Source organism: Nelusetta ayraudi, unplaced genomic scaffold (genome assembly GCF_046127955.1).
Source record: "Nelusetta ayraudi isolate G7.1 ecotype Tasmania unplaced genomic scaffold, CSIRO-AGI_Nayr_v1 ptg000003l, whole genome shotgun sequence".
NCBI lineage: Eukaryota > Metazoa > Chordata > Actinopteri > Tetraodontiformes > Monacanthidae > Nelusetta > Nelusetta ayraudi.
In genome coordinates this window covers 2,288,452-2,308,077 of record NW_027466053.1, presented here as the reverse complement: position 1 = coordinate 2,308,077, position 19,626 = coordinate 2,288,452, and the positions used below count along the sequence as shown (strand labels likewise).

The following is a 19,626-nucleotide window of genomic DNA, read 5'->3' as shown; positions in this document are numbered from 1 at the left end:
TGAGTGATTGATTTTTTTATTATTATTATTTGTTAGAATTTAATTTTCTTACTTTAAACTAAAGCTTCTGAGTACATGCTTAATATTTATATCTTATGAAGTAAAAACAAGGAAAACTGGGAGAATTTCAAAGCTGCTGTGAAAGTGTCAAGACATAAGGAGGGACAGCAGGGAGGTGCTGCCCTCTGCTGCAACGAACCTGGAATTGTTTCTGCTGACGTTCAGAAGAGCCCATATAATAACCCACGAAATAACAGAAAATGAGCTACAAACGCACATTAATCAGTCCAAGCATAATGTTGTCTACTTTGAATATACAGTGAAATATCTTCAGATTCATGATGGAGCTTCGCTGAAGATCTGCAAAAGGTGGTGAGCTTGTTCTGGAGCTGTTTCAGGACCTTTAGCTAGCTAAATGAAGATGAATATAGAGAAACATGTTGTCAAGTTACTCAGAGTGGAAACGCTTTAATCAAACATCATACAGCTTTAATATAACAAACTCCCCGAGTTCTCAGTGGAGTTTCTTCAACGTACTTCACTTCCTCCGTCGTTAAAAGATATGGTGAAAAGAGGAGCAGTGCTGCGTTTAAAAAAAGCATTTAAAAAACAAACAAACAGGTAAATAATATTAGTGCAACATGTTCACTGTGACCCCCCAAAGAAAAAGAAACTACCAGATTTTACAAGAATGATTTCCGAAATGTAAATTTTTGAGATGTTTGTTGATGTGTTGAATGGAGGAAGAGAAGTGAAAGGACTTGAGGAGGCCTGTGGAGAACCAGGAGAAGAACCAAGAAGAAGATGATGATGAAGACAAAGAAGAACCAGCACCAGGTTCCCCACAGGCCCAGCAGTGGAAGCTTCACATGTTGAACACACCTTCTCCACAACATAAATAAACTTTCATTCAATATACAAATGGGGAGGTCAGAGGTCAAGGGGCTGAGCTGGTCCTGAGAGCTGATCCACCTCGACCTTCTGGACGTCGTTGTCGTCGTCATTGTGGTCATCTCCTCAGACCGTCGTCGAACCTGCAGGGGGCAGCAGAGTGAGGGTGAGGACAGCAGGACCCGGCAGGATCTGGGAGGAACCGGCACAAACCGGTTCTTACTGGCGGATGGCGTCGGGTATCTGCAGCCGCTCGGTGGGGATGAACTGCGACAGCTCCGTCAGGCTGTGGACGAACTGGATCTTCTTGCTGAACTTCTCGCTGAGGACCACAGAGAGACACGCCGAGTTCCGAGTCAGCTAGCACGATGCTAACTGGAGCTAGCACCTGGTGTTCACCAGTGGTGGAGTGGACAGGTGGGCGGAGCTACCTGATGAAGGGCTTGACCACGGTGATGAGAGCCCTGACGTACCAGGCAGGATGGACCACCAGGAGGCCCTTCAGGTCCTTCTTCAGCCTGGACATCATGACAGCATTGCTTGTTTGAGTCAGGACTGCAGCGCGAGGACACCGACTGACCGGCTAATCCTCCCCCCATGAGCGAAACAAACGCACCTCCTGTCGATCAAGGTGTAGCACTGGTGGAGCCACCTGATGGCTGGGAGTTTATTCCTGGGAGCCATGGCGCACAGGTAGACCAGCAGGTAGTTCTCCGACACCATCAGGTCCAGGGTCCCCACGATGTACCTTCAGGTGAAGATGATGAACATGATGATGATCAGATACCTTTATATTGATTTATTTAGAAATGTAGATTTTTAGATCTTCAGTTCAAATATCCAGCAGCCCAAACAATTAAACAATTTTGTAAGAAACAACAGTAAAGAAGATGTGGTACAAAATGTTTTCAGCCAATCACAGGCCTGCCTGCAGCCCTGCCCACCTGAACAGGTGGTCCATGACGTAGTCGTAGTCCTCCACCGTGTTCTCCGGCAGGTAGCAGGAGGTGAACAGGATGATGGCGTTCATCTCGTCGCCGTAGTAACCTGCCAACACCAGCAGGGCGGCGGTCAACATTTCAGCCGAGGGGTCAGACAACATCAGAGTCGAATCTCGCCCCCCTGCAACCCCACCGGGCCGGTGGTGACCTCTGACCTCCATGCGACAGGACCTGCAGGTACGGTTCCAGCACGCTCATGTTGACGTGGTACTCGTGGCCTGAGATGCAGAACCTCCTCCAGCGGCGCCCCCTACTGTCCACCCGGTCCAGCTCCATCAGGCCCTCTGACTGCTCCGAGCTGGGCCTCCGGGCCGCCGCCCCGGCCACGCCCCCCCTCGCCGCCATGCGAGGGAGGTCATCTGTCACACAGAGAGAGAGGTCAGAGGTCATCAAATCAGAGGAGAGGTCAAGGATCGGGGCCGCCGCTCAGGCCACACCCCCATTTGCTGCCATGCGGGGAAGATTATCCATCACACAGTGAGAGGTCAGAGGTCATCAAATGGTTCGAGAGGTCAAAGGTCACTCTCACCCTCCCACTCCAGCTCGGGCAGGGTCCCAGACTCGCTGCCAGACGGGGTCTCCAGGGCCTCCAGGTTGATGTCCAGGGAGGGCGTGTGTTCGGACAGCGGTGCCAAGCCCTCGCTGCTCGGGTCCTGGGAGTCCCGGCGGCTCAGCGTCAGGCTGAGCGACGGCGCCGCCAGCCGCTTCTTGGCTCCACCCCCCACCACTATCCCCGACAGCGCAAGGCTGCTGGGCGGGGCTGGGGGGGGTAGGGAGGAGAGGCACCACATAACCAAGAGTGATGATCAAAGATGGCCGCCGTGGCTTCACTTCCTACACATATGTACTTGATCTTTGACCCCACACCTCACCTGGTCGCTGCTGCTCGCCCCCTGCTGGGCTCTGCTCCGCCTCCTCCAGGTTCCCACAATCCTCTGGGAGTGGCCTGAGGTGAGACAAGCAGCCAGTCAGCTGACCGGAAGTGACATCACTGACCAGGTGAAGGTGGGTGGAAGCAGCGTCACCTGGGGAAGCCGTCGTCCTGCCACTCCTCCCTCAGCTCCATGTCCTGGATGGTGGCGCCCCCTGAGGGCCTGGCCGGAGAACTGCAGGCACAGACACACATTTTACAACCCACTGTGACCCACCAGTCAAGAAGTTGGCCCACTTCTGCTTTAGCGCCACCTATACCTCCTGGTGGTTCAATACTTTGAAGAAGTTTTAAAGCTTAGACTTCGACTTCAACTTTCATTTGTCATTTAAAAACATTCACTTAACGGTGTACATTTGAAAACGAAACTTCAATGCACCAACTACCTAAAACGTTATCATCATTATTTGTTATTATTATGAATATGTTGATATTTATTGTTATTGTGTTGTGGATTTTTCAGGCTTCAGAAATTTATTTCTTTGGTTAAAGAGGCAAAAAATATAAGATGATTCTTCTTTCTGCTCCTTTTCATCCAGCAGTTGTTTCAGGAATGTTTTATTGTTGTTATTGTGTGTAATTGTTTTATTTGAACTCAATGAATAAAATAACATTTAAATAAATAAAGAACAATCATAAGTTGCCCCAACTTCACCCTTCCACATGAGGATGAGCAGGAAGACTGAGAACCTTCACAGATCATATCTCAGTGCTGATTGGCTGAGGGAGCTCCAGCGAGGAAGCCCTTCCCCCACCCTAGAACCAGATCCCAGTGACGCTGAGGCTTTGTCTTGTTGCGCTGACTCACCTGTTGGCAGGTGAACGTGTCTTCTCACCTGCACTGGAGGACGTGTGTGACTGAACCGACCTGCCCGACGAGCCGCATCGTCAGCCAGCAGGTGAGTAAGGGAAGGGCTCCTTCCTTTGTTCCTGTTTGTTGTTACTGCACCTGATACCTGCCGGCCAGGTAACTGTAGCTGTGGGCTCGGGTCACCAGTGGGCGCCGCCCTCCGCGGACCCTCAGCAGGGTTCTTCAGTCCAGTCCACCTGCCCAAGAGCTCCTGGAGAACCTGGGGAGGTTCCAGGAGGACCTGAGGAGGTCCTGCAAGGTGATGAATTCCCTCCAGGAGTTGTAGTGTTTGGACTTCCTGGACATCAGAAGGTTTTCTCCTCACTTCTACGTTCTGGTCCAAGACAGTTTGAGTGAAGCTAGGATGGTGCTGGCTCCTTCAACACTTCCTGAGGTCCGGAAGCTGCAGATGGACTCTGGAGGTTCTGGGTTCTGATTGCTAGTGCTGCTTCTTTGTGATCTTGGTGTCAGAGGACTTCTTCTTCTTCTTCTTCTTCATGGTCCTCATGACAAACGGAGGGGCACTAAGAGCTGCAAGACACCAAACAGTAGAACCGTCCAGACCCTCGGACCTCACAGGAGATACTGGAGGACTCAGGAGGAACGTCCTGGAAGGTTCTTCAGGGAAAACCAGAAGTCTGATGGTCCGAATGGTCAAACCTTCATCGCCACGGCAACAGGCAGCAGCTTCCCATGTGACACCAGGAGGGAGGACAACTAAACCTAAAGATGTTGTCACTTCCTGCAGCAGCACAGCGCCGCCCTGCTGACCACCATGGAGAACAACCTCCAGCCAACTAGAAACCCCCAGCAGGTCCGGTGCTACTTCCTGTTTCTGCTGCTGGAACAGGAAGCTGCCGCAATCTCGCTCAGAAAATCACACACACGCTGTGGGAGCTGAGGAGTATGTGTGTTTGTGTGTGTGTGTGTGTATGAGTGTGTGTGTGTGTGTGTGTGTGTGTGTGTGTGTCCTACCTGTCCTCCAGGTGACCAGCAGGGGAGCTCATGATGTCACAGTGATGTCACGGAGGGTCCTGAGCAGCATGTGTGAGCAGCCGGACGTCGAGAGAGAGAGAGAGAGGAGAGAGAGAGGCTCTCTCTCTCTAACTCAGTGTGACTCTCTCTCTCTCACCCCAACAGGTTTGGCTGCATTTCAGAGCAAAGCTGCTCTATGATTGGCTGACGCTCACCTTCCCTCTCACATGCAGGTGGAAGGTCAGCTTTGCAGCGGCTGGCCAGCTGTATCCACCAATCAGCCGCTGGTGCACTGAAAGGCAGGAGGAAGCGGCTGGGTGCCCAACCCCCTTTTATTCAACCAGCCAATCAGACATCAGACAGTGATGATAATTCAATTCACAAGTTCTGGAAAGATTAAAAAGATTCCACGGTAATTTTTTTATTATTTTAATATTTTTCATTTGTAATTCTTATACAAGTTTAACATTTGTATTCAAACTAAAGTTTTAATTTAACATTTTTATATTTTTCTTCAATCATGTTCTGAGCTCACAGAATTTCACTGTCTTTCAAAAATAATCAGATAAACAGTGTGTGTGTATATATATAAATAAAATATGAATTAACGTTCTAAAGGAGAAAATTTGAATTTGTCAATCAAACCATGTATGAAAAAATGACTGCATCGCGTAATTTTGCCATTTTTTATTTATTCATTTATTCACTTCACACATCCGAGTAGTACCAGTTCAAACCTTTAGGCAGCAATGTTACTTGGCTCAATTTGAGTAAATGGTGCTAATAAATTAAGGGGAAAAAAATCTATTTAATAATTTATTCTTCATTTGACTCTAGATTTAAACTGAAACAGTTCAAAGCACCAGTTAAATTTCAAACATGTCATTTTATGTTATTCATATACTAAAATGATAATAACATTCCATATATTCTACTGTATAAAAGCTGCTGTCTGAGGTGGAGCTCCAGAAAACAGTGCCTCCTCTGGCCTGGTTTCCTGTTGCGCACCACTTCCTGTCTGTTTCACAACAAAAGTCCAGCGTTCAATGTCACAACAGCTGATGACAAAATGATCCGACGCGACGTGAACAAATCCTGCCGCACGGGGTTTTTTTTCTTTCTGAACTTTATTGAAGGACTCGTCAGTTTGTGTCTCTTGATTGTCGTATTTTTCCGTCCGGCGTTGTCTCCTCCCCCGCAAAAAAATAAAAAATGAAGCCAAAATATTCCAGACGGACAAAATGACCTCGGCTGTCAATCATGATGCTCCGCCCCATCATTCAATACCTAATTCAAACTAAAATGATGCCGTAAATGGACATCATGCTTGGGAAAAATCAACCGAAAAGACAGAATCTGCCTTTGTGGGGGAAAAAACATCACTTTGACTGGTCAGTTGGGTGAAGGGGAGGGGCTTACGAGCTACACCGCAGTCAGCCACAAAGGGGCAGACGCACATTTTGGGCTTGACTGTATGATTTGGTGACACGTCGGCGTACAGAGTGACATCACCAAGAGTTTTATTTTGAAAGGTTGCTGACCTCCTGCCGCCTGCTGTGTGTCCTGCGGGGGGCGCTGGAGGTTGTCGGTCCTGGGTGGTTCGCTCCCTCTCTCTCTCTCTCTCTCTCTCCCTCCCTCCTTCCCTCCTTCACTCGCCCCCCCTGCTGGACAGGCGGCTGAACTTGTCCTCCAGGTCCTGGGCGCTGATGCTGGGCAGGCCGTCGTCCAGCGGGCAGCCGTCCACCAGGCTATTCATGGGGGTGGGTGGGACCTGGGACTCCTCCCCCTCCCCCAAGTATCCCAGGCGACGGTCCACCAGGCAGCCGCCCCCCTCCTGCTCCTTCAGGAAGTCCTTGACGATGGGGAGGAGCTTCTTGCGGGACGCCACACTGTTTCCTGTCAGAGTGAAAACCGCACTGTAGAATCCAGACTGATCCCATTTACAGGTCAGAGCAGGGTTGGGCAAACTAGGGCCTGGGGCCATATGCGGTGCGTTAATTTTTTAAAATCCGGCCCTTAAGCCGAACTTGAAACTATATTAATAACGCTTATTAACGTTTAAACTGGTTGGTTTATTTATCTCAGACATAGATTTTAAGGTTTTTAAGGTTTCGTTTCTGCGTGTTCCTCCACCTTCATCTTCATTCATCATTGACATTAAGTTTTTCAAAAGTAACATGCCTGATTTTTTGTATTTTGTTCAGTTTCGTTAAAATATTTTTTGTTAATTCTCATGCCCTTTCAAAATAAAAAATGTAAAGGAGAAAAAGAATCTTGGAGCTGAAGGTAAAAACAGAAGAAAGGGGAGGAGCTTACCTTGGTGATAGGCCAAAATGTTGGGGTGGTTGCTGCTGATTGGACGCAGCTCCAGGGGGGGGTTCTGCGCCTGCTCCAGGTGGAGGCTCAGCTGGGGGGTGGCGACAAGTGGCATCAATGGCCGCCCAGTGGGGAAGCAAAATAATACACTGCACTTCCTACCTCCTCCCTGCAGGCGGCGCTGTGGCTGAATACTGCCAGCTCCCTGATTGGCTCCTTGCTCTCAGTGAAGGAGATGGTCATCATCAGCAGCAGGTCGAAGCCAAACTTCAGGCAGAAGGAGGAGAGCTCCGCCTCCACCTGCGCCCTCTGCAGGAAGTCCTGAGAGAGAGAGAGACACACACACACATACCAGTCAAAGCGGCAACACACAGACATACACACACACACAGCTGATTGGTTTGTCATTCAGTTGTGTAGTGTTGTGTAGATGTGTGCTTTTGCGCATTATAAAAGACCACTACTGTGTAATTGTGAAGTCACAGATTTTAGTGTTTTTCACGTGTTTTGTGAGAGCGCAGCAGTGTGTGTGGTAGTAAGTCCCGGTGCGTTGTGTGGAAGTTGTGTGCAGTAGTGTGTGTGTGTGTGTGTGTGTGTGTGTGTGTGTGTGTGTGTTGCTGCCATACCTCCAGGCGGACGTAGAGGACGGACACGGCCAGGCTGAGGCTGCTGGACACCGACTTCATGTCCTTCAGCAGCATCTGCTCTGTGTTCAGACCTGCACACACAACTGCAGCGTTAGCACGACTTCCATCACAGGTTGACAACAACTGCAGTAATCCCATCTAGTTACCATCATCTTCACATGTTCAAAACTCCAAAATAAATCAACTGGAGCCGCAAGGTTTTGTCGCTCAATGTTTGTAAAAGTGACTGTAAAAATAAATGTGCAGAATTTCCAGAATCTTTGATTCAACCCTGCAAGTTCTGACTGTGACATAGAATAGAATAGAATAGAAAAAAGGAAAAAACAAGATATTCACATGTTATGAAGAGTTTGATTGACAGCTGTCAAACTAAACTCACCCGACACGTCGAACTTTGCGTCGTTGAGTTGCTGGAAGAGAGCGCCCCTCTCTGGCAGAGCAGGGAAACGCCTCTCCAGGGCTGCCACCAGCTCAGCGTCTCTTGGGGTCACTTTACCAGCAGAGGGCGCCATGTTCACACAGTCCAGCACCACTGCAGCTACACACACAGACACAGACACAGACATGAACCTCGTGCTCTGGATCACCTACACCAGTGATGAGATGTGGGTTTTTTTCTCCTTCTTTGTTTACCATAGAGCAGTTGCGCCACCTGCTGGTCCAGGATCTCCGGAGCTTTCTGAAGGATGACTTCTGTCACCAAGGTGGCGCAGGAGCCCACTGTGTCCACGGTGACGGGGCAGGATGGCGAGGGCTCCCTCTCCAACAGGTGGTGATCAATCACCTCCACCACTGCCCCCTCCAGGTGGCTGTCGGAACTGCAACACAGGGGGCAGACTAGACTGGTGAGACAGGCTCTGACAATACTGTCGCACACCACTCTTCTTCTTTTGGTACGAGCAGCGCTATCTGCCTTTTGCGTGTGTGTGTGTGTATGTGTGCTGTTTGAGGTGGGCGTGGCTAACCTTGGCAAGACGTTGTGGTCGACCAGCGTCAGCCGCAGACGGCCCGCCCTCTGTAGCGCCCGCAGGTTCAGCTGGTCCCGGAAGAGCAGGAGCTCCGGAGGCAATCCGATCTGTCCCAGCAGGAAGACGACGTCCGAACGCAGCACCAGCTCCGACTGGCGGATGTTGAGCAGCGGAAGAACCAGCATCTCACTCTGTAGCGTCTAGAGAGAGAGAGAGAGAGAGAGAGAGAGAGAGAGAGAGAGAGAGACAGCAAACAAATGTAAACAAACAAAAGCAAATGTAATTCTGGTCAAATCTCGTCCCGTGAGACTTTAAGAGAATTACGGCTTATGAGCTTCACACCATTCAATGGAAACACCTGCAAATCGCAATTGTACTTTGTGTGAGAGATCCAAAAACATGCTCCCAAATGGTCCCAGGCGATAGGCCGAGCCTCACCTTGGACAAGAAGTAGGCATAGGCCAGCGAGCAGACCATGGAGTCCACGTCGCAGGCCTCGTTCCCCAGCACCACATGGAAGCCAGAGCAGGCAGAATCTGGTCCAGAGTCCTGGGGACCAGTTTCACAGTGAAAAACCAGACTGACACAAAGTGGTGACAAAAGTGATGACAAGATCACACAAGTTTGTGTGATTTCACAGAGACAAATTTATATTTACACTGTGGACCTTGATGGTCTTCAATACAGGAGGAGGCAGTCAGAGTCAAAGTTTAAAAAGGATGAAAGTACAATTAAAAAAAACAACAACAACTAAAATGCACTTTTGAAAGGTTTATCCTTCAACACTAAGTACAGTACTTAAGCTTTCTTTGTTAAACATGTATCGAATAGGAATCGCGGCGCAGTCGAGCAGTAAAGTAAACGGAAGTTTACTTTGAAATATGCAACTGACCGGAAGTCAGCCAATCGTGAGTGAGTCAACATCAGCCGTTTTCAATAAATAACAATGACTCGCTAGTGGGAGCTAACGAGTAAATAGTGCATGCGTGTGCGCATGTCACCTGTGCCTGCAGGACTCGCCGGCAGCTCGTCAGAAACTCCTCCATCGCTCCGCTAGCCGTTAGCCGTTAGCCTCGAAGTAACAGCGCCTGGGGCTCCGGCGATGAACGGTTCTGGTTCGGTTCCGGAAGTCGGGCGGGTCGGTCGGGCAGTCAGTCAGTCTATCACGCGCTGAGCGAACGCATGACTGTCCGCACCGTCTGTGTCGTCAGTGCGGCGCGGCGGGTAAAAGGTCATGATGTGTTCACGGAGCGTCGGAGAGCATCGTAAATATGCGTTTCATTGAGGAGGGGGAGACAGCGCCACACACTGACCGACTGGAAACATCGCCTATCTAATCTAACCGAAGCGGCGTGACACACACACCCCTCAGGTCTGAACCCACCTACAGTCAGACACTCCCAAAGCTTCCCGACCACTTATCACGAGCCACATGTCAAGTCACATGACCTACAACATACACAAAACGCCACATTTCCAGAAGAAAACTGAAGGTAGCAGCACAACAGTGTCTTCTGGGAAATGGAGTTCCCCCTCTTGGTGGGTGTTGAACAGCAGGAGAGACCTCTTGACTTGACCAATCAGTGCTTTTGGTTTGGTTGGGCTGTGGGAAGGAATCCATCACATCATAGAATAAAATAATTTTTATTTTTTTCTCTTTCAACCAAAGATTTTCCCCATGTGCATCAAAATGAATAAAAGCTTTATTTTTCTGTCTTCTCTGTTCATGTCACCGCTGTTTGACAGTTCAGTGTGTTTGGTTTCCTCCGTCGTCGTGGCTCCGCTGGTCTACACTGAGCTCAGATCATCACTGCAGTGTGACTGGGTCACCTGCCAATCAGCTTCCTGCTTATGTCAGCTGATGCCCTGAATGCCACAATGGCCCCTGTCCCAGTCCGGTCCTGCATGAAGAGTAGGGTGTCTAGATCTTCTCCACGTAGTTCCCAGGGAACATCCCCTCTCTGCCTCGCAGGCGTCCGAACCACCAGCCCGACGGATCTGCAGGAACCAACAGAACCAGCCTGGTGTGAGTGGGTTGCTAGGAGAGACCAAACCAACACAGCAGTTGTGTTACCCTCTGACAGGATCTCGATGACGTCCTCAGCATTGAAGCTGAGTTCGTCTGTGTCCTGGGCATCATAGGCGTACAGAGCCCTGCACTGAGGAGACCGCGGCTTGGGTTTGGGGGCAGGTTTGGGTCGACCCGCTCCGGGAAGAGGCTTCACCTCTTTGGAGCGACGGCGCTGCAACCTGAAAGACACATGACGAAAACCACAGAGCCAGGATAAATCAGTCAGCTTCAGCACAAGTTTCAAGATACAACAATGAAACGGTTGGTGACCATCCAAGACGGTTTCTGGTTCTGACCCGGCTGCACCCTGTTCAGGCACATTCATGAAGCCCGTATCGGAGTCCTGTATGGGTCGGTTGTCTTGGCGACTCTGCCTCTGGACGCGGGGCAGGGTGGGCTGCTCCATGGTGGACTGCTGCCTCAGCATGGACCTTCTGGAGGAGGCTCTAGATCCACTGGGAGCGCCGCTGGTTCTGGAGTGAGGACCTGAAAGAAAAAAGCAGTTCAGATGTGACACCAGTCGCAACTGGGACTCTTCAACATCTGGAGGCCCATTTTGGTCCTGGTACCGGAGCTGTACTGTCCAGTGGGAGGAGCCTGGCTGCCCATGTAGCGACTCTTGCGTTTGTCCCTCCTTGTCGGTCCTGCAAATCAAACACGTCAGGAGCGGCTCAAAAGAATGAATGTCGACGGTCAGGCTGTGCTGTTCAGAACTCACTGGAGTTCTTGGGGAGACCCGGGCCGATGGAGACGTGCAGGACCTTCCCACTGGGCTTCAGTGCGACCTCGTCGCCCTGACCCTGCTGGAACTGGATCTGCCTGGAGCCAGCAGAGTTGAACGGACCCCAGCCACCCTTCTTCACCTTAAACTCCAGCCTGGAGGACGGAAGGGCGGATGCAACATGGTGACTTTCAGAAGCTAACAGCAAGCAGCAGGTTTGTGAGTGTGGAGGGACTGACAGGTTGTTGAACTTGAGCGGAAGTTTCCTGTCCGTTTTGTCCTGGTGACGTTTGATCAGCAGGCTGAGGAACTCGGTCTTGAAGATGCTCTGCAGGACACTGTCGTACTCCTCTTCGTGAATGATGAAGATGTCATCCTGCAGAGTGCTGAAAGACATGAGAGGACAGAGATGAGCAACACCCTGGACAGTGACACGCCAAAATGACATCACCTGCTCTCCGTCCAATCACAGGGAAGCTTAATAATCTGCGGACTTCTGGACATGCACCTCAGAGAAACAGACTGGATCTTGTGGAGCTCGATCTTTCTCTTCAGAACCTCTTGAATCTGACCCTTGTCTGGACCCTGCTTAACCTTCTCGCGGCCAATCAGGTACAAGAACTTGGGCGTCAGGATGAGGTCACGCTTAACAGTCTGAGGAGCAAGAAGAACAAGAGTCAGAGCCCCTCCCCCTGGTTCCTGGCCTCCTCCACTTGGATTTCAAACTCCAACCAGCTGCTGATTTACAAAAGTTATCTGTGAATGCCCACTCAGCTGCAGTTGGTGGTGATGAGGTCAGTTAATCAGGGTTAGTGCATGGACCCAGCGACCACACAGAGTGGGAATCACAAGTTCTTACCCTGAATCTTCGGTCGAACTTCACCACAACGTCAGCAAAGTCAATCCTCTCCCTGCGGCCGACGAACTGCCTGATCTCGGGGTGGTTGTCAGTTCCAATGTAGTCGCCCACAAAGTTCCTGTTAATGCTGTTCCTGCGCCGCTCCTTCTTGTTCAGCAGGATGTCAGAAGCTGGAGGCAAGAAGCCATTTTATTAAGAACCAAACACGGTGGCACTCCAGTCGTGTCCTCCACCAGCGTGTGGCAGCCTTCACCTTCCTCCCTCATCTTGACGTATTTGCGGACAGCGATGTGTTTGCGCCACGCCTTCTGGATGACCCGGGCGTAGCCGTTGTACTTCCTCTCCCTCATCTCCTCCAACAGAAAGAGCTGCAGACAGATATGACGAGCTGAGCAGACTGAGCACTCACCGCTAACACCCAGAGGACCACCGATACCATCAAGTGTAGAAGAAGAGTGAGGATTTGCAGCAAGTCCTCCAGATCAGTGACCCGGGATCATCCACACTAGACCAAGGGGCAGATCCTCAAAAAAGGGTGCGCAGCGCTAAAATGCGGCGCATTTTGCGTCGGGATTGGAGCCGCAATCTGCGCCACAGATGCGGGGATCCACAAAGGTTTTTGCGCTAATGACATGCAGGCGCAAACACGCCCACGAATGCGGCACCTGAAACAGGCGCGAATGTTGCGGTCTGGCAACCTGAGAGCAGTTTGCGCCAAAGGTTGTTGGTGAGTGCGTGTGTTTGACAGTGAAACTCTGCTGGGATAAAGGCGCTCCTGTGCGCGCCTGGCATTACGATGCCTCCTCCGTCTACCAAGACTGCTGCCATCATGGAAAGAAAGTCAAGACGCATTAGTCACCAACACCTGAGTACCATTTGTATTTTCCATAGCCTATCTAAAATATTGGCATATATACTGTAGTCTATGCCGATCTATATATAAGATTTGGGGAGCCATATATATATTTCAGGCTTTTCAGAGAGGAAAGTTTCACTCAGAAGCCAGAAACACTTTGACAGACAGAAGCTGCACCTGGTTTTGGCTTGCTGGTGTTTGCGTCTGTCAAACTGCGTGCGGACACGAGCGCAAACTCTTTCTGGATCTGCCGCTGTTTGAATGAGGCCTATTTGCATAGAAGGGGGTGTGTCCTTTTGCACGTAATGACTGATTTAAATACATTCAAATGAATCTGGCGCAGCCCTGCTGCTACTTGCGCCTCGGCGCATTGTGCGCCGATTTTCACGTTTGCGTCCTCTCTGTGGATCGGAATCACCGTTTTTGGCGGATTTTCAGGCGCAAAAGCCGCGCAATCGCTTTGAGGATCTACCCCCAAGACCTTTGCTCTGTTTCATACCGACTCTGGAGCTTTGATGAAGACTTTGGCCTTGCCCAGCTGGAACTGGTCCTGGTCCATGTGGACAGAGTTGAGGAGGTGGAGGACGCCCTGACGCTCCTCGCCCCTCCAGTAAGGCCACGATTCCTTGGTCAGGATGGCATACCTGCAAGGCACCCCTGTCCCGTCAGCATTTTCCCGCTAGCACTACCACCAGCCCCCTTCCCCATCCTCCATGACCTCTGACCTCTGCAGGAACTTGCTGAAAGGCCGCCTGTAGGCGTATCCAGCCCGGCGAACCCGGATGTTCTCCCGGAGGCCCAGGTACTCCACCTGGTGCTTGACTCGGTTCTCCTCCCAGTCCCGGGGACGCTTGGTCTCGTTGGGCTTGATGCAGCGGATGTAGTGGGGAGTGCACTTCATCAGGGTCTGGACCAGAGTGTTGGCTTGTTTCTGGAGAGGAAGAGGAGGAGGAGTAGCATCAACTGCTGGCAGGACCTAGAATTGCAGCCACTCACAGTAAACCCTCTCTCACCTTGATCTTACTGCTGGCCGTGCTCGGACGCCCTCTCTTCTCAGCCTCCAGGTTCTCAGGGAAGAGAGCTCTGATGAACTGACTGCGCGCGCACGCACACACACACACACACACACACACACACACACACACACACACACACACACACACACACACACACACACACACACACACACACACACACACACACACACACGTCAGAATTGCAACACACACACACAGACATAAGTCAGAATTGCAGCACACACACAGACACACAGACATAAGTCAGAATTGCAGCACACAAGACACACAAGTCAGAGTGGCAACACCCCCACACACACACACACACACGCACGCACACACTACGTACAACTCGCTACTCTGCATCAGCTCGATGATGTCGTTGAACAACACGTCTCTGTTTCTCTCGCAGAAACCGTCAACATCGTACGACACCTGGAGGACAGACACACAGTGTGTGTGTGTGTGTGTGTGTGTGTGTTAGAGCACAGACAGGACAGGGGTGTGTGCACCTGGACAGGTAAGGTACTGCTGGTTCTGGTTGTGGTTCTGGTACCTTGCCTGCGTAGTGGTGGATGACGAAGCCTCTGTTCCAGCTACTAAAGTGCTCGTGCGAGCCCACCTGACCCTGCAACTTCTGCAGCAGCGTCTGGTCAGCACCCTCACCTTTGGCGTGCATGGTGGCGCACACGTCGTCCAGGACACTCATCACCCCAGGAGGATTCTGGGAAGCAGCCCGATGAGGAGAGACTGAATGAAAGCTGAGCTCAAAGCTAAAAACACTCAGTCAGAAGCTGCTGAACCTCACGGTGGTCCAGAAGAACCTCCACAACAATCAGGCTGGTGTGTGTCCCGCCTGCTGATTGGTCCACTCACCAACTTGGACTCGATGAGGTCACACACTATCTTGTTGTTGAAGTAATCAATGGGACTCCACTTGATCCCTTCCTGGACGTACTCTTCCTGCACGGATTGAGGAGACCAACGCTCACTTCCTGCTCTCAACGGCGTGCAATGATGTCACACAAGGTCACCTCGTATTATGGATGGAGGGGAGGGTTTGGGTGAGGGGTCACGAGGAGGTCACACACCTGCTCTGCCTTCAGCGTCAGTTCGATGAAGATCTGCTGCAGCTTCTCGTTGACAAAGTTGATGCAAAACTGCTCGAAGCCGTTCCTCTGGAAGACAGAAGCAACAACATCTTCAACATCTCCAGACCCAGAATGTTCTTACAGGTGCTGTGTGTGTCTGTGTGTGTGCGTATACCTTGAAGATCTCAAAGCCGTAGATGTCCAGGACGCCAATGTTGAAGTCCTCGTGGTCCTTCTGCATGGCTTTGTTGATGCACTGTCAAAGACACACACACATACAGACACACAACACACATACACAGACACAGAGACGCAGACGGTAGGGTGAGAGGGGTGCAGTGGGCGGGTCTTGGACAGGAAGCTGCGGTGATGATGCTGCAGTGACTGACATCGACCAGGAAGTCGAAGAGTCGGGTGTAGAGGGCCTTGGCCAGGGCGTCCCGGGTGAAGCAGGCCTGCTCCTGGTTCAGGGTGACTGAGATGCTCTCCGTCTTCCCCCCCCACTTGCTGTCCATCACCCGGCTGGTCAACTTCTTGCACATTCCCTCCTGGGAGACACCCAGCAGGAAGGATGGGAAGGCCAGGACTGACACACACACACAGAGTCACAGTCACATGTCTGGTTGTGGTGTGGTGTTATGTTGTGGTTGTGGTGGTTGTGTGTCTCACAGTCTTGGCTCTCCACTGCAGCGTAGTTGTTCTCCTCCCTGAAGTTGATGTTCCCTAGGTGGAGGATCCCAGCCACCAGCTGCAGCACGGCGTCCTGCTCCTCAGGAGACAGGCCCACCACCGACATGGCCTCCTGAGACACACACACGTCATACCACGCCTCACCAGCGGTGGAGCTGCAGCATCCTGCAGTTTCCACCCACCATAGTGTCTGAGAACTCCTTCTTGTCGTTGACGTCCTCCACCGTGTAGGTGCCCGACTGGTTGAGGTAGGCGTAGTAGTCAGGGGTCGTGACCCCCAAGTTCTCCCTCTGCTCGCTGCTCGCCCCCGCCAGGACCTGAGGGCAGGGGTCAAAGGTCACAGAGAGAAAACGTACAACAGGAACACTGGCACACAGCTAGTAACCCAAGCAGCAGTGAGTCTGCAGTGTAGTGCAGGGTGTTGTGTGTCGTGTGTCGTGCAGTGTGTTGTGTGCTGTGCAGTGTGTTGTGTACCTGATAGTAAATGTGGAAGTTTCTCTCTCCAGGATTCTGGGAGACGACTCGACTTTTCTCCAGCAGGAAGTTGGAGATTTTCCCACCGTCAGGAGCTCCGCCCCGACCGAACTGGATCTCAAAGTACTTCCCCTGCGAGGAGGAGGAGCAGCAGATAGAGGAGGAAGGAGGAGCAGGAGGACAAGGTGGAGTGGGAGAAGCCAATCAGTGTGAGGAAGGCAGAACATGGCCATTGTGCGTCTGTAGCAGCTTCCTGCTACACAACTCACAAATCTGCTGGAGTTGTTGTTGCGGACAGTCTTGGCGTTACCAAAAGCCTCCAGCAGGGGGTTGGACTGCAGGATGATGTCCTTGACATGCTGCACAACGACAACAACAACAACAGCAACACACATTAGCAGGAGTGTTTTTATGATGCTAAGCCAATAGCTTGTGTCTCTCCCTGGTGTGGCCCCCTACTGGTCCACCTGGACTTTGTCTCCGCCCCCGGACACTTTGGACACGTAGCTCATGATGTATTTGGCCGCAACGGTTTTTCCGGCTCCACTCTCACCGCTGCAGCCCAACAGGAGAAACAGGAAAATAATAAATAGGCAGCAACACGCACGCTCAAAAAAAGTTACTATTAAAAATTAAAGAGGTGCAAAGACCAATCAGCTTGAATCAAAGAATGTTTGTCACAGGCCCCGCCTACCTAATGATGACACACTGGTTCTCGTTGTCAATCATCATGTTCCTGTACACGTTGTCAGCCAGTGCATAGATGTGGGGAGGGTTCTCGTACTGCGCCTGCAGAATGAATAGTTTATAGATGGATGGATGATGGATGGATGGATGGATGATGGTGGATAATGGATGAATATGGATGGGAGGATGAATTAATGGATGGATGGATGGATGGAAGAATGGACATACACTATGTATGATGGGTAGATGGATAATAGATGGATGATGGATGATAGTTGGATGCATAATAGATAGATGAAAGAGGGATGATGGATGGATGCAGGACGAGTGTGTGGTCTCACCGCCCCCTGGTAGAGCTCCACCTCCCTCTCAGTGAAGTAGGGAAGCTGCTTGAAGGGATTGACGGAGATCAGAACTGGGCCGATGTAGGTCTTGGTGGAGGAACCGGGTCAAGAACCAGAACCAGGAATCAAACATCCAAATGTGGAGAAGTGAACACTGGCCATTACTGCACTCAGTGTTGTTTTGCAAGGCTAGCATCCAACAAACAGCTCTTCTACTCATCAAAAACGAAAGGAAATCTATAAAACACCTGCCCAGGTGTGTGAGTGTGTGAGGAATGGGCGGAGCAAACTTCCTGTTTGGAGTGGAAGGATACGAAGATGTAGTCGTCCATGTATCTCTTCTTCAGGTTGTCGGTGATGGCGTCCTCGTTGATCTTGCTCAGCAGCACCATGTCGTCCACGCCGCTCACCTTCACGTTCTGGGCCTGCCAATGGTAACGCTCCTTGCTACCCTGTGGGGGGCGGGGCATAATGACAACGCAGGTGAGGACTGCTGGGACACATGACCCATATTTATTCCAACTCTGGGTGGGTTACAAGTCAAAAGTCGTATGTATGTATGTATGCATGTATGCATATATGTATATATAGTCATTTCAATAAAGAGCTAAACACCCTGGTGGTTCTGGGTGGTTCTGGATGATTCTAGGTGGTTCTAAGAGCTAAACACCCTGGTGGGGCTTCAATGACACTGATTTGGTTGCAACTTTGCTTTGCTTCATTTTCCATTGACGTTAAAGCAACATGTTTTCTCCATATCCCATGATAGATTGTTTCCTCCTATGAGGTGGCTCACCAAAACACTCCATCCATCTGCTGCTGCTCCACTACCCCTCTCTTACAACCCACTGTGGCCCACCAGTCAAAAGGTTGCTCCCCCTCCTGGTCTACACCCTCCAGGTCAGGACGCCTCCAGGTATGGGCCGAGCTCATTGGCTGGTTCGTGTCTCCGCCTCAGTCTGAGCCGTGGAATTCACAGAATTCCTTTTGTCATGTGGGGTCATGTTGTGCTGCAGCGACGCCTCAACATGTCCACACCCAGCACTGCAGCCTGTCTGTAGGTGTATGTGTGTGTGTGTGTGTGTGTGTGTGTGTGTGTGTGTGTGTGTGTGTGTGTCTCAAGGGAAACACTGGTGCATTGTGGGTAGGGAGGCTGTGACCCTGCTTTAAAACATGTCTTATTGATTTTTATTTTTATTTTTATTTTTTTGAGGGGGGAGGGTTTGCTACAAAACGCTGCAGACTCGAAGAATAAATCATTACAGTGAATTTAAGGTTGTAGCTAAAAATGATGTCAAGACTTGAAAGATAAATGAAAAGTTTGACAATTAAAGCAGCCAAGTGGTGAATGTATCTAAAAGGGGGCCAGCTTCTTGTCAACCCGTTTCTTCTTCTTCGCTCTTCAAGCAGATGGACGTGAGCTATCAAGAACCGCTTCACTGTCAGATTTTGTCCCTCGCGGCGTCCTGTAGGTGTCGCAGCCTCGTTCAGAATCCGATCAGCTGGAAACAGGCGGGAACGTCAACAGTCCAGTCAGCTGTTGGGTTCTGATCTGTTCCAGTCTTCATGGTACCATCATCTGCGTCCGTCAGAGGAAGGAAGTGACGCAAGCAACCTGGAGATCCCTTAATGGGCCGGCATCGAAACCAGAGCCGGACCGGTACTAGATCAGAACCAACTTCAGCACCATCAACAAAGATTCTGACCCGGAAAAATCCCCGAAAAGAGCTTCAGAACCCGTTTCAGAACCCGACCTGGACACCTGGACCCGGACACCAGGACCAGGAGGTTTGGACAGAAGAAGCACCGGGACCAGTCCCGGGTCCGGTCCAGAACCTGGACCAGGACCAGGACCAGCTGCTGGCTCTACTCACCATGTCTGCTGTCGGCTCCTCCTGCTCTCTCACTTCCTGCTTGAGAAAAGTTGTGGTAGGAGTTGGAGTTGGAGGAGGATCCCAGTTCCAGGTGGGCTCGGACCGGACCGGGACCAGTTAAGTCCGGATCGGGTGGGTTCGGGTCGGTGGATCAGGACCGAGCTGTACGGGTCAACATTATCCGACTGTTTCTCCGCCGACTTTTCTTCCTTCTCAACTCTGTGCAGGTGTGGGCAGGTAGAGCCCCGCCTCCTCCTTCTGCAGGTAGAACTCTGGGTAATGGAGTCCACAAGTCACTAAGCAGGAGCTGCACTACCCCCTTGTGTTCAAAAGTGAAACCACAGCAGTCTGGTAACTTCAGCAT

The 19,626-nt window shown here is 51.0% G+C and overlaps 3 protein-coding genes and 1 long non-coding RNA gene across 5 annotated transcripts; 1 reads left to right on the top strand and 3 right to left on the bottom strand.

The window, feature by feature from the left end:
- Positions 1-452: 452 nt before the first annotated feature.
- bnipl (BCL2 interacting protein like) lies at positions 453-4,787 on the bottom strand. 2 transcript variants are annotated; one of them, XM_076028923.1, is made up of 10 exons: positions 4,649-4,787; positions 2,918-2,998; positions 2,765-2,838; positions 2,422-2,652; positions 2,048-2,251; positions 1,836-1,938; positions 1,508-1,639; positions 1,323-1,409; positions 1,115-1,213; positions 453-1,034 (listed from the first exon to the last, which is right to left on the bottom strand). In XM_076028923.1, the coding sequence occupies exons 1-10, from the start codon at positions 4,678-4,680 to the stop codon at positions 1,010-1,012; spliced, it is 1,068 nt and encodes a 355-aa protein (XP_075885038.1). In that variant the 5' UTR covers positions 4,681-4,787; the 3' UTR covers positions 453-1,009. The 2 variants fall into 2 exon arrangements, with proteins under 2 accessions (XP_075885038.1, XP_075885047.1); XM_076028932.1 differs by lacking the exon at positions 4,649-4,787 and adding an exon at positions 3,632-3,752.
- LOC142890119 (uncharacterized) lies at positions 4,689-6,441 on the top strand. Its single transcript, XR_012927044.1, has 3 exons — positions 4,689-4,813; positions 4,882-5,060; positions 6,321-6,441. It is a non-coding gene; the product is annotated as an uncharacterized LOC142890119 (long non-coding RNA).
- Positions 5,323-9,953, bottom strand: prune (prune exopolyphosphatase). Its single transcript, XM_076028909.1, has 9 exons — positions 9,581-9,953; positions 9,018-9,128; positions 8,577-8,779; positions 8,245-8,429; positions 7,991-8,149; positions 7,591-7,682; positions 7,127-7,285; positions 6,965-7,055; positions 5,323-6,544 (listed from the first exon to the last, which is right to left on the bottom strand). Exons 1-9 carry the CDS (start codon positions 9,623-9,625, stop codon positions 6,297-6,299), a joined length of 1,293 nt encoding a protein of 430 aa, XP_075885024.1. The 5' UTR covers positions 9,626-9,953; the 3' UTR covers positions 5,323-6,296.
- A 307-nt stretch (positions 9,954-10,260) lies between these two features.
- Positions 10,261-19,507, bottom strand: myo1eb (myosin IEb). The gene is made up of 27 exons (XM_076028897.1): positions 19,263-19,507; positions 17,703-17,840; positions 17,386-17,475; positions 17,052-17,146; positions 16,825-16,912; positions 16,627-16,716; positions 16,358-16,489; positions 16,066-16,200; positions 15,863-15,995; positions 15,583-15,779; positions 15,369-15,449; positions 15,194-15,280; positions 14,979-15,065; positions 14,659-14,826; positions 14,452-14,537; positions 14,100-14,181; positions 13,812-14,017; positions 13,586-13,730; positions 12,484-12,598; positions 12,231-12,400; positions 11,880-12,025; positions 11,611-11,757; positions 11,369-11,526; positions 11,220-11,294; positions 10,947-11,136; positions 10,654-10,829; positions 10,261-10,577 (listed from the first exon to the last, which is right to left on the bottom strand). Exons 1-27 carry the CDS (start codon positions 19,263-19,265, stop codon positions 10,501-10,503), a joined length of 3,297 nt encoding a protein of 1,098 aa, XP_075885012.1. The 5' UTR covers positions 19,266-19,507; the 3' UTR covers positions 10,261-10,500.
- Between the last annotated feature and the right edge of the window lie 119 nt (positions 19,508-19,626).

Bases quoted from the DNA above. Each gene is read 5' to 3' on its own strand.
- myo1eb (XM_076028897.1), bottom strand. The intron at 17,476-17,702 runs GTATCCTTCCAC...TCCTCCACCAAG, and splicing joins ACATGGACGACTACATCTTC to ACCTACATCGGCCCAGTTCT. The intron at 14,538-14,658 runs GTACCAGAACCA...TCTGTCCTCCAG, and splicing joins TCCACCACTACGCAGGCAAG to GTGTCGTACGATGTTGACGG.
- bnipl (XM_076028923.1), bottom strand. From the start codon at position 4,680: ATGAGCTCCCCTGCTGGTCACCTGGAGGACAG. The intron at 2,999-4,648 runs GTAGGACACACA...CTGTGCCTGCAG, and splicing joins GCTGGTCACCTGGAGGACAG to TTCTCCGGCCAGGCCCTCAG. The intron at 1,410-1,507 runs GTGCGTTTGTTT...CATGATGTCCAG, and splicing joins TACACCTTGATCGACAGGAG to GCTGAAGAAGGACCTGAAGG.
- prune (XM_076028909.1), bottom strand. From the start codon at position 9,625: ATGGAGGAGTTTCTGACGAGCTGCCGGCGAGTCCTGCAGGCACAG. The intron at 8,780-9,017 runs GTGAGGCTCGGC...CTCTCTCTCTAG, and splicing joins ATGCCTACTTCTTGTCCAAG to ACGCTACAGAGTGAGATGCT. The intron at 8,150-8,244 runs GTAAACAAAGAA...CTGTGTGTGTAG, and splicing joins GGTGGCGCAACTGCTCTATG to CTGCAGTGGTGCTGGACTGT.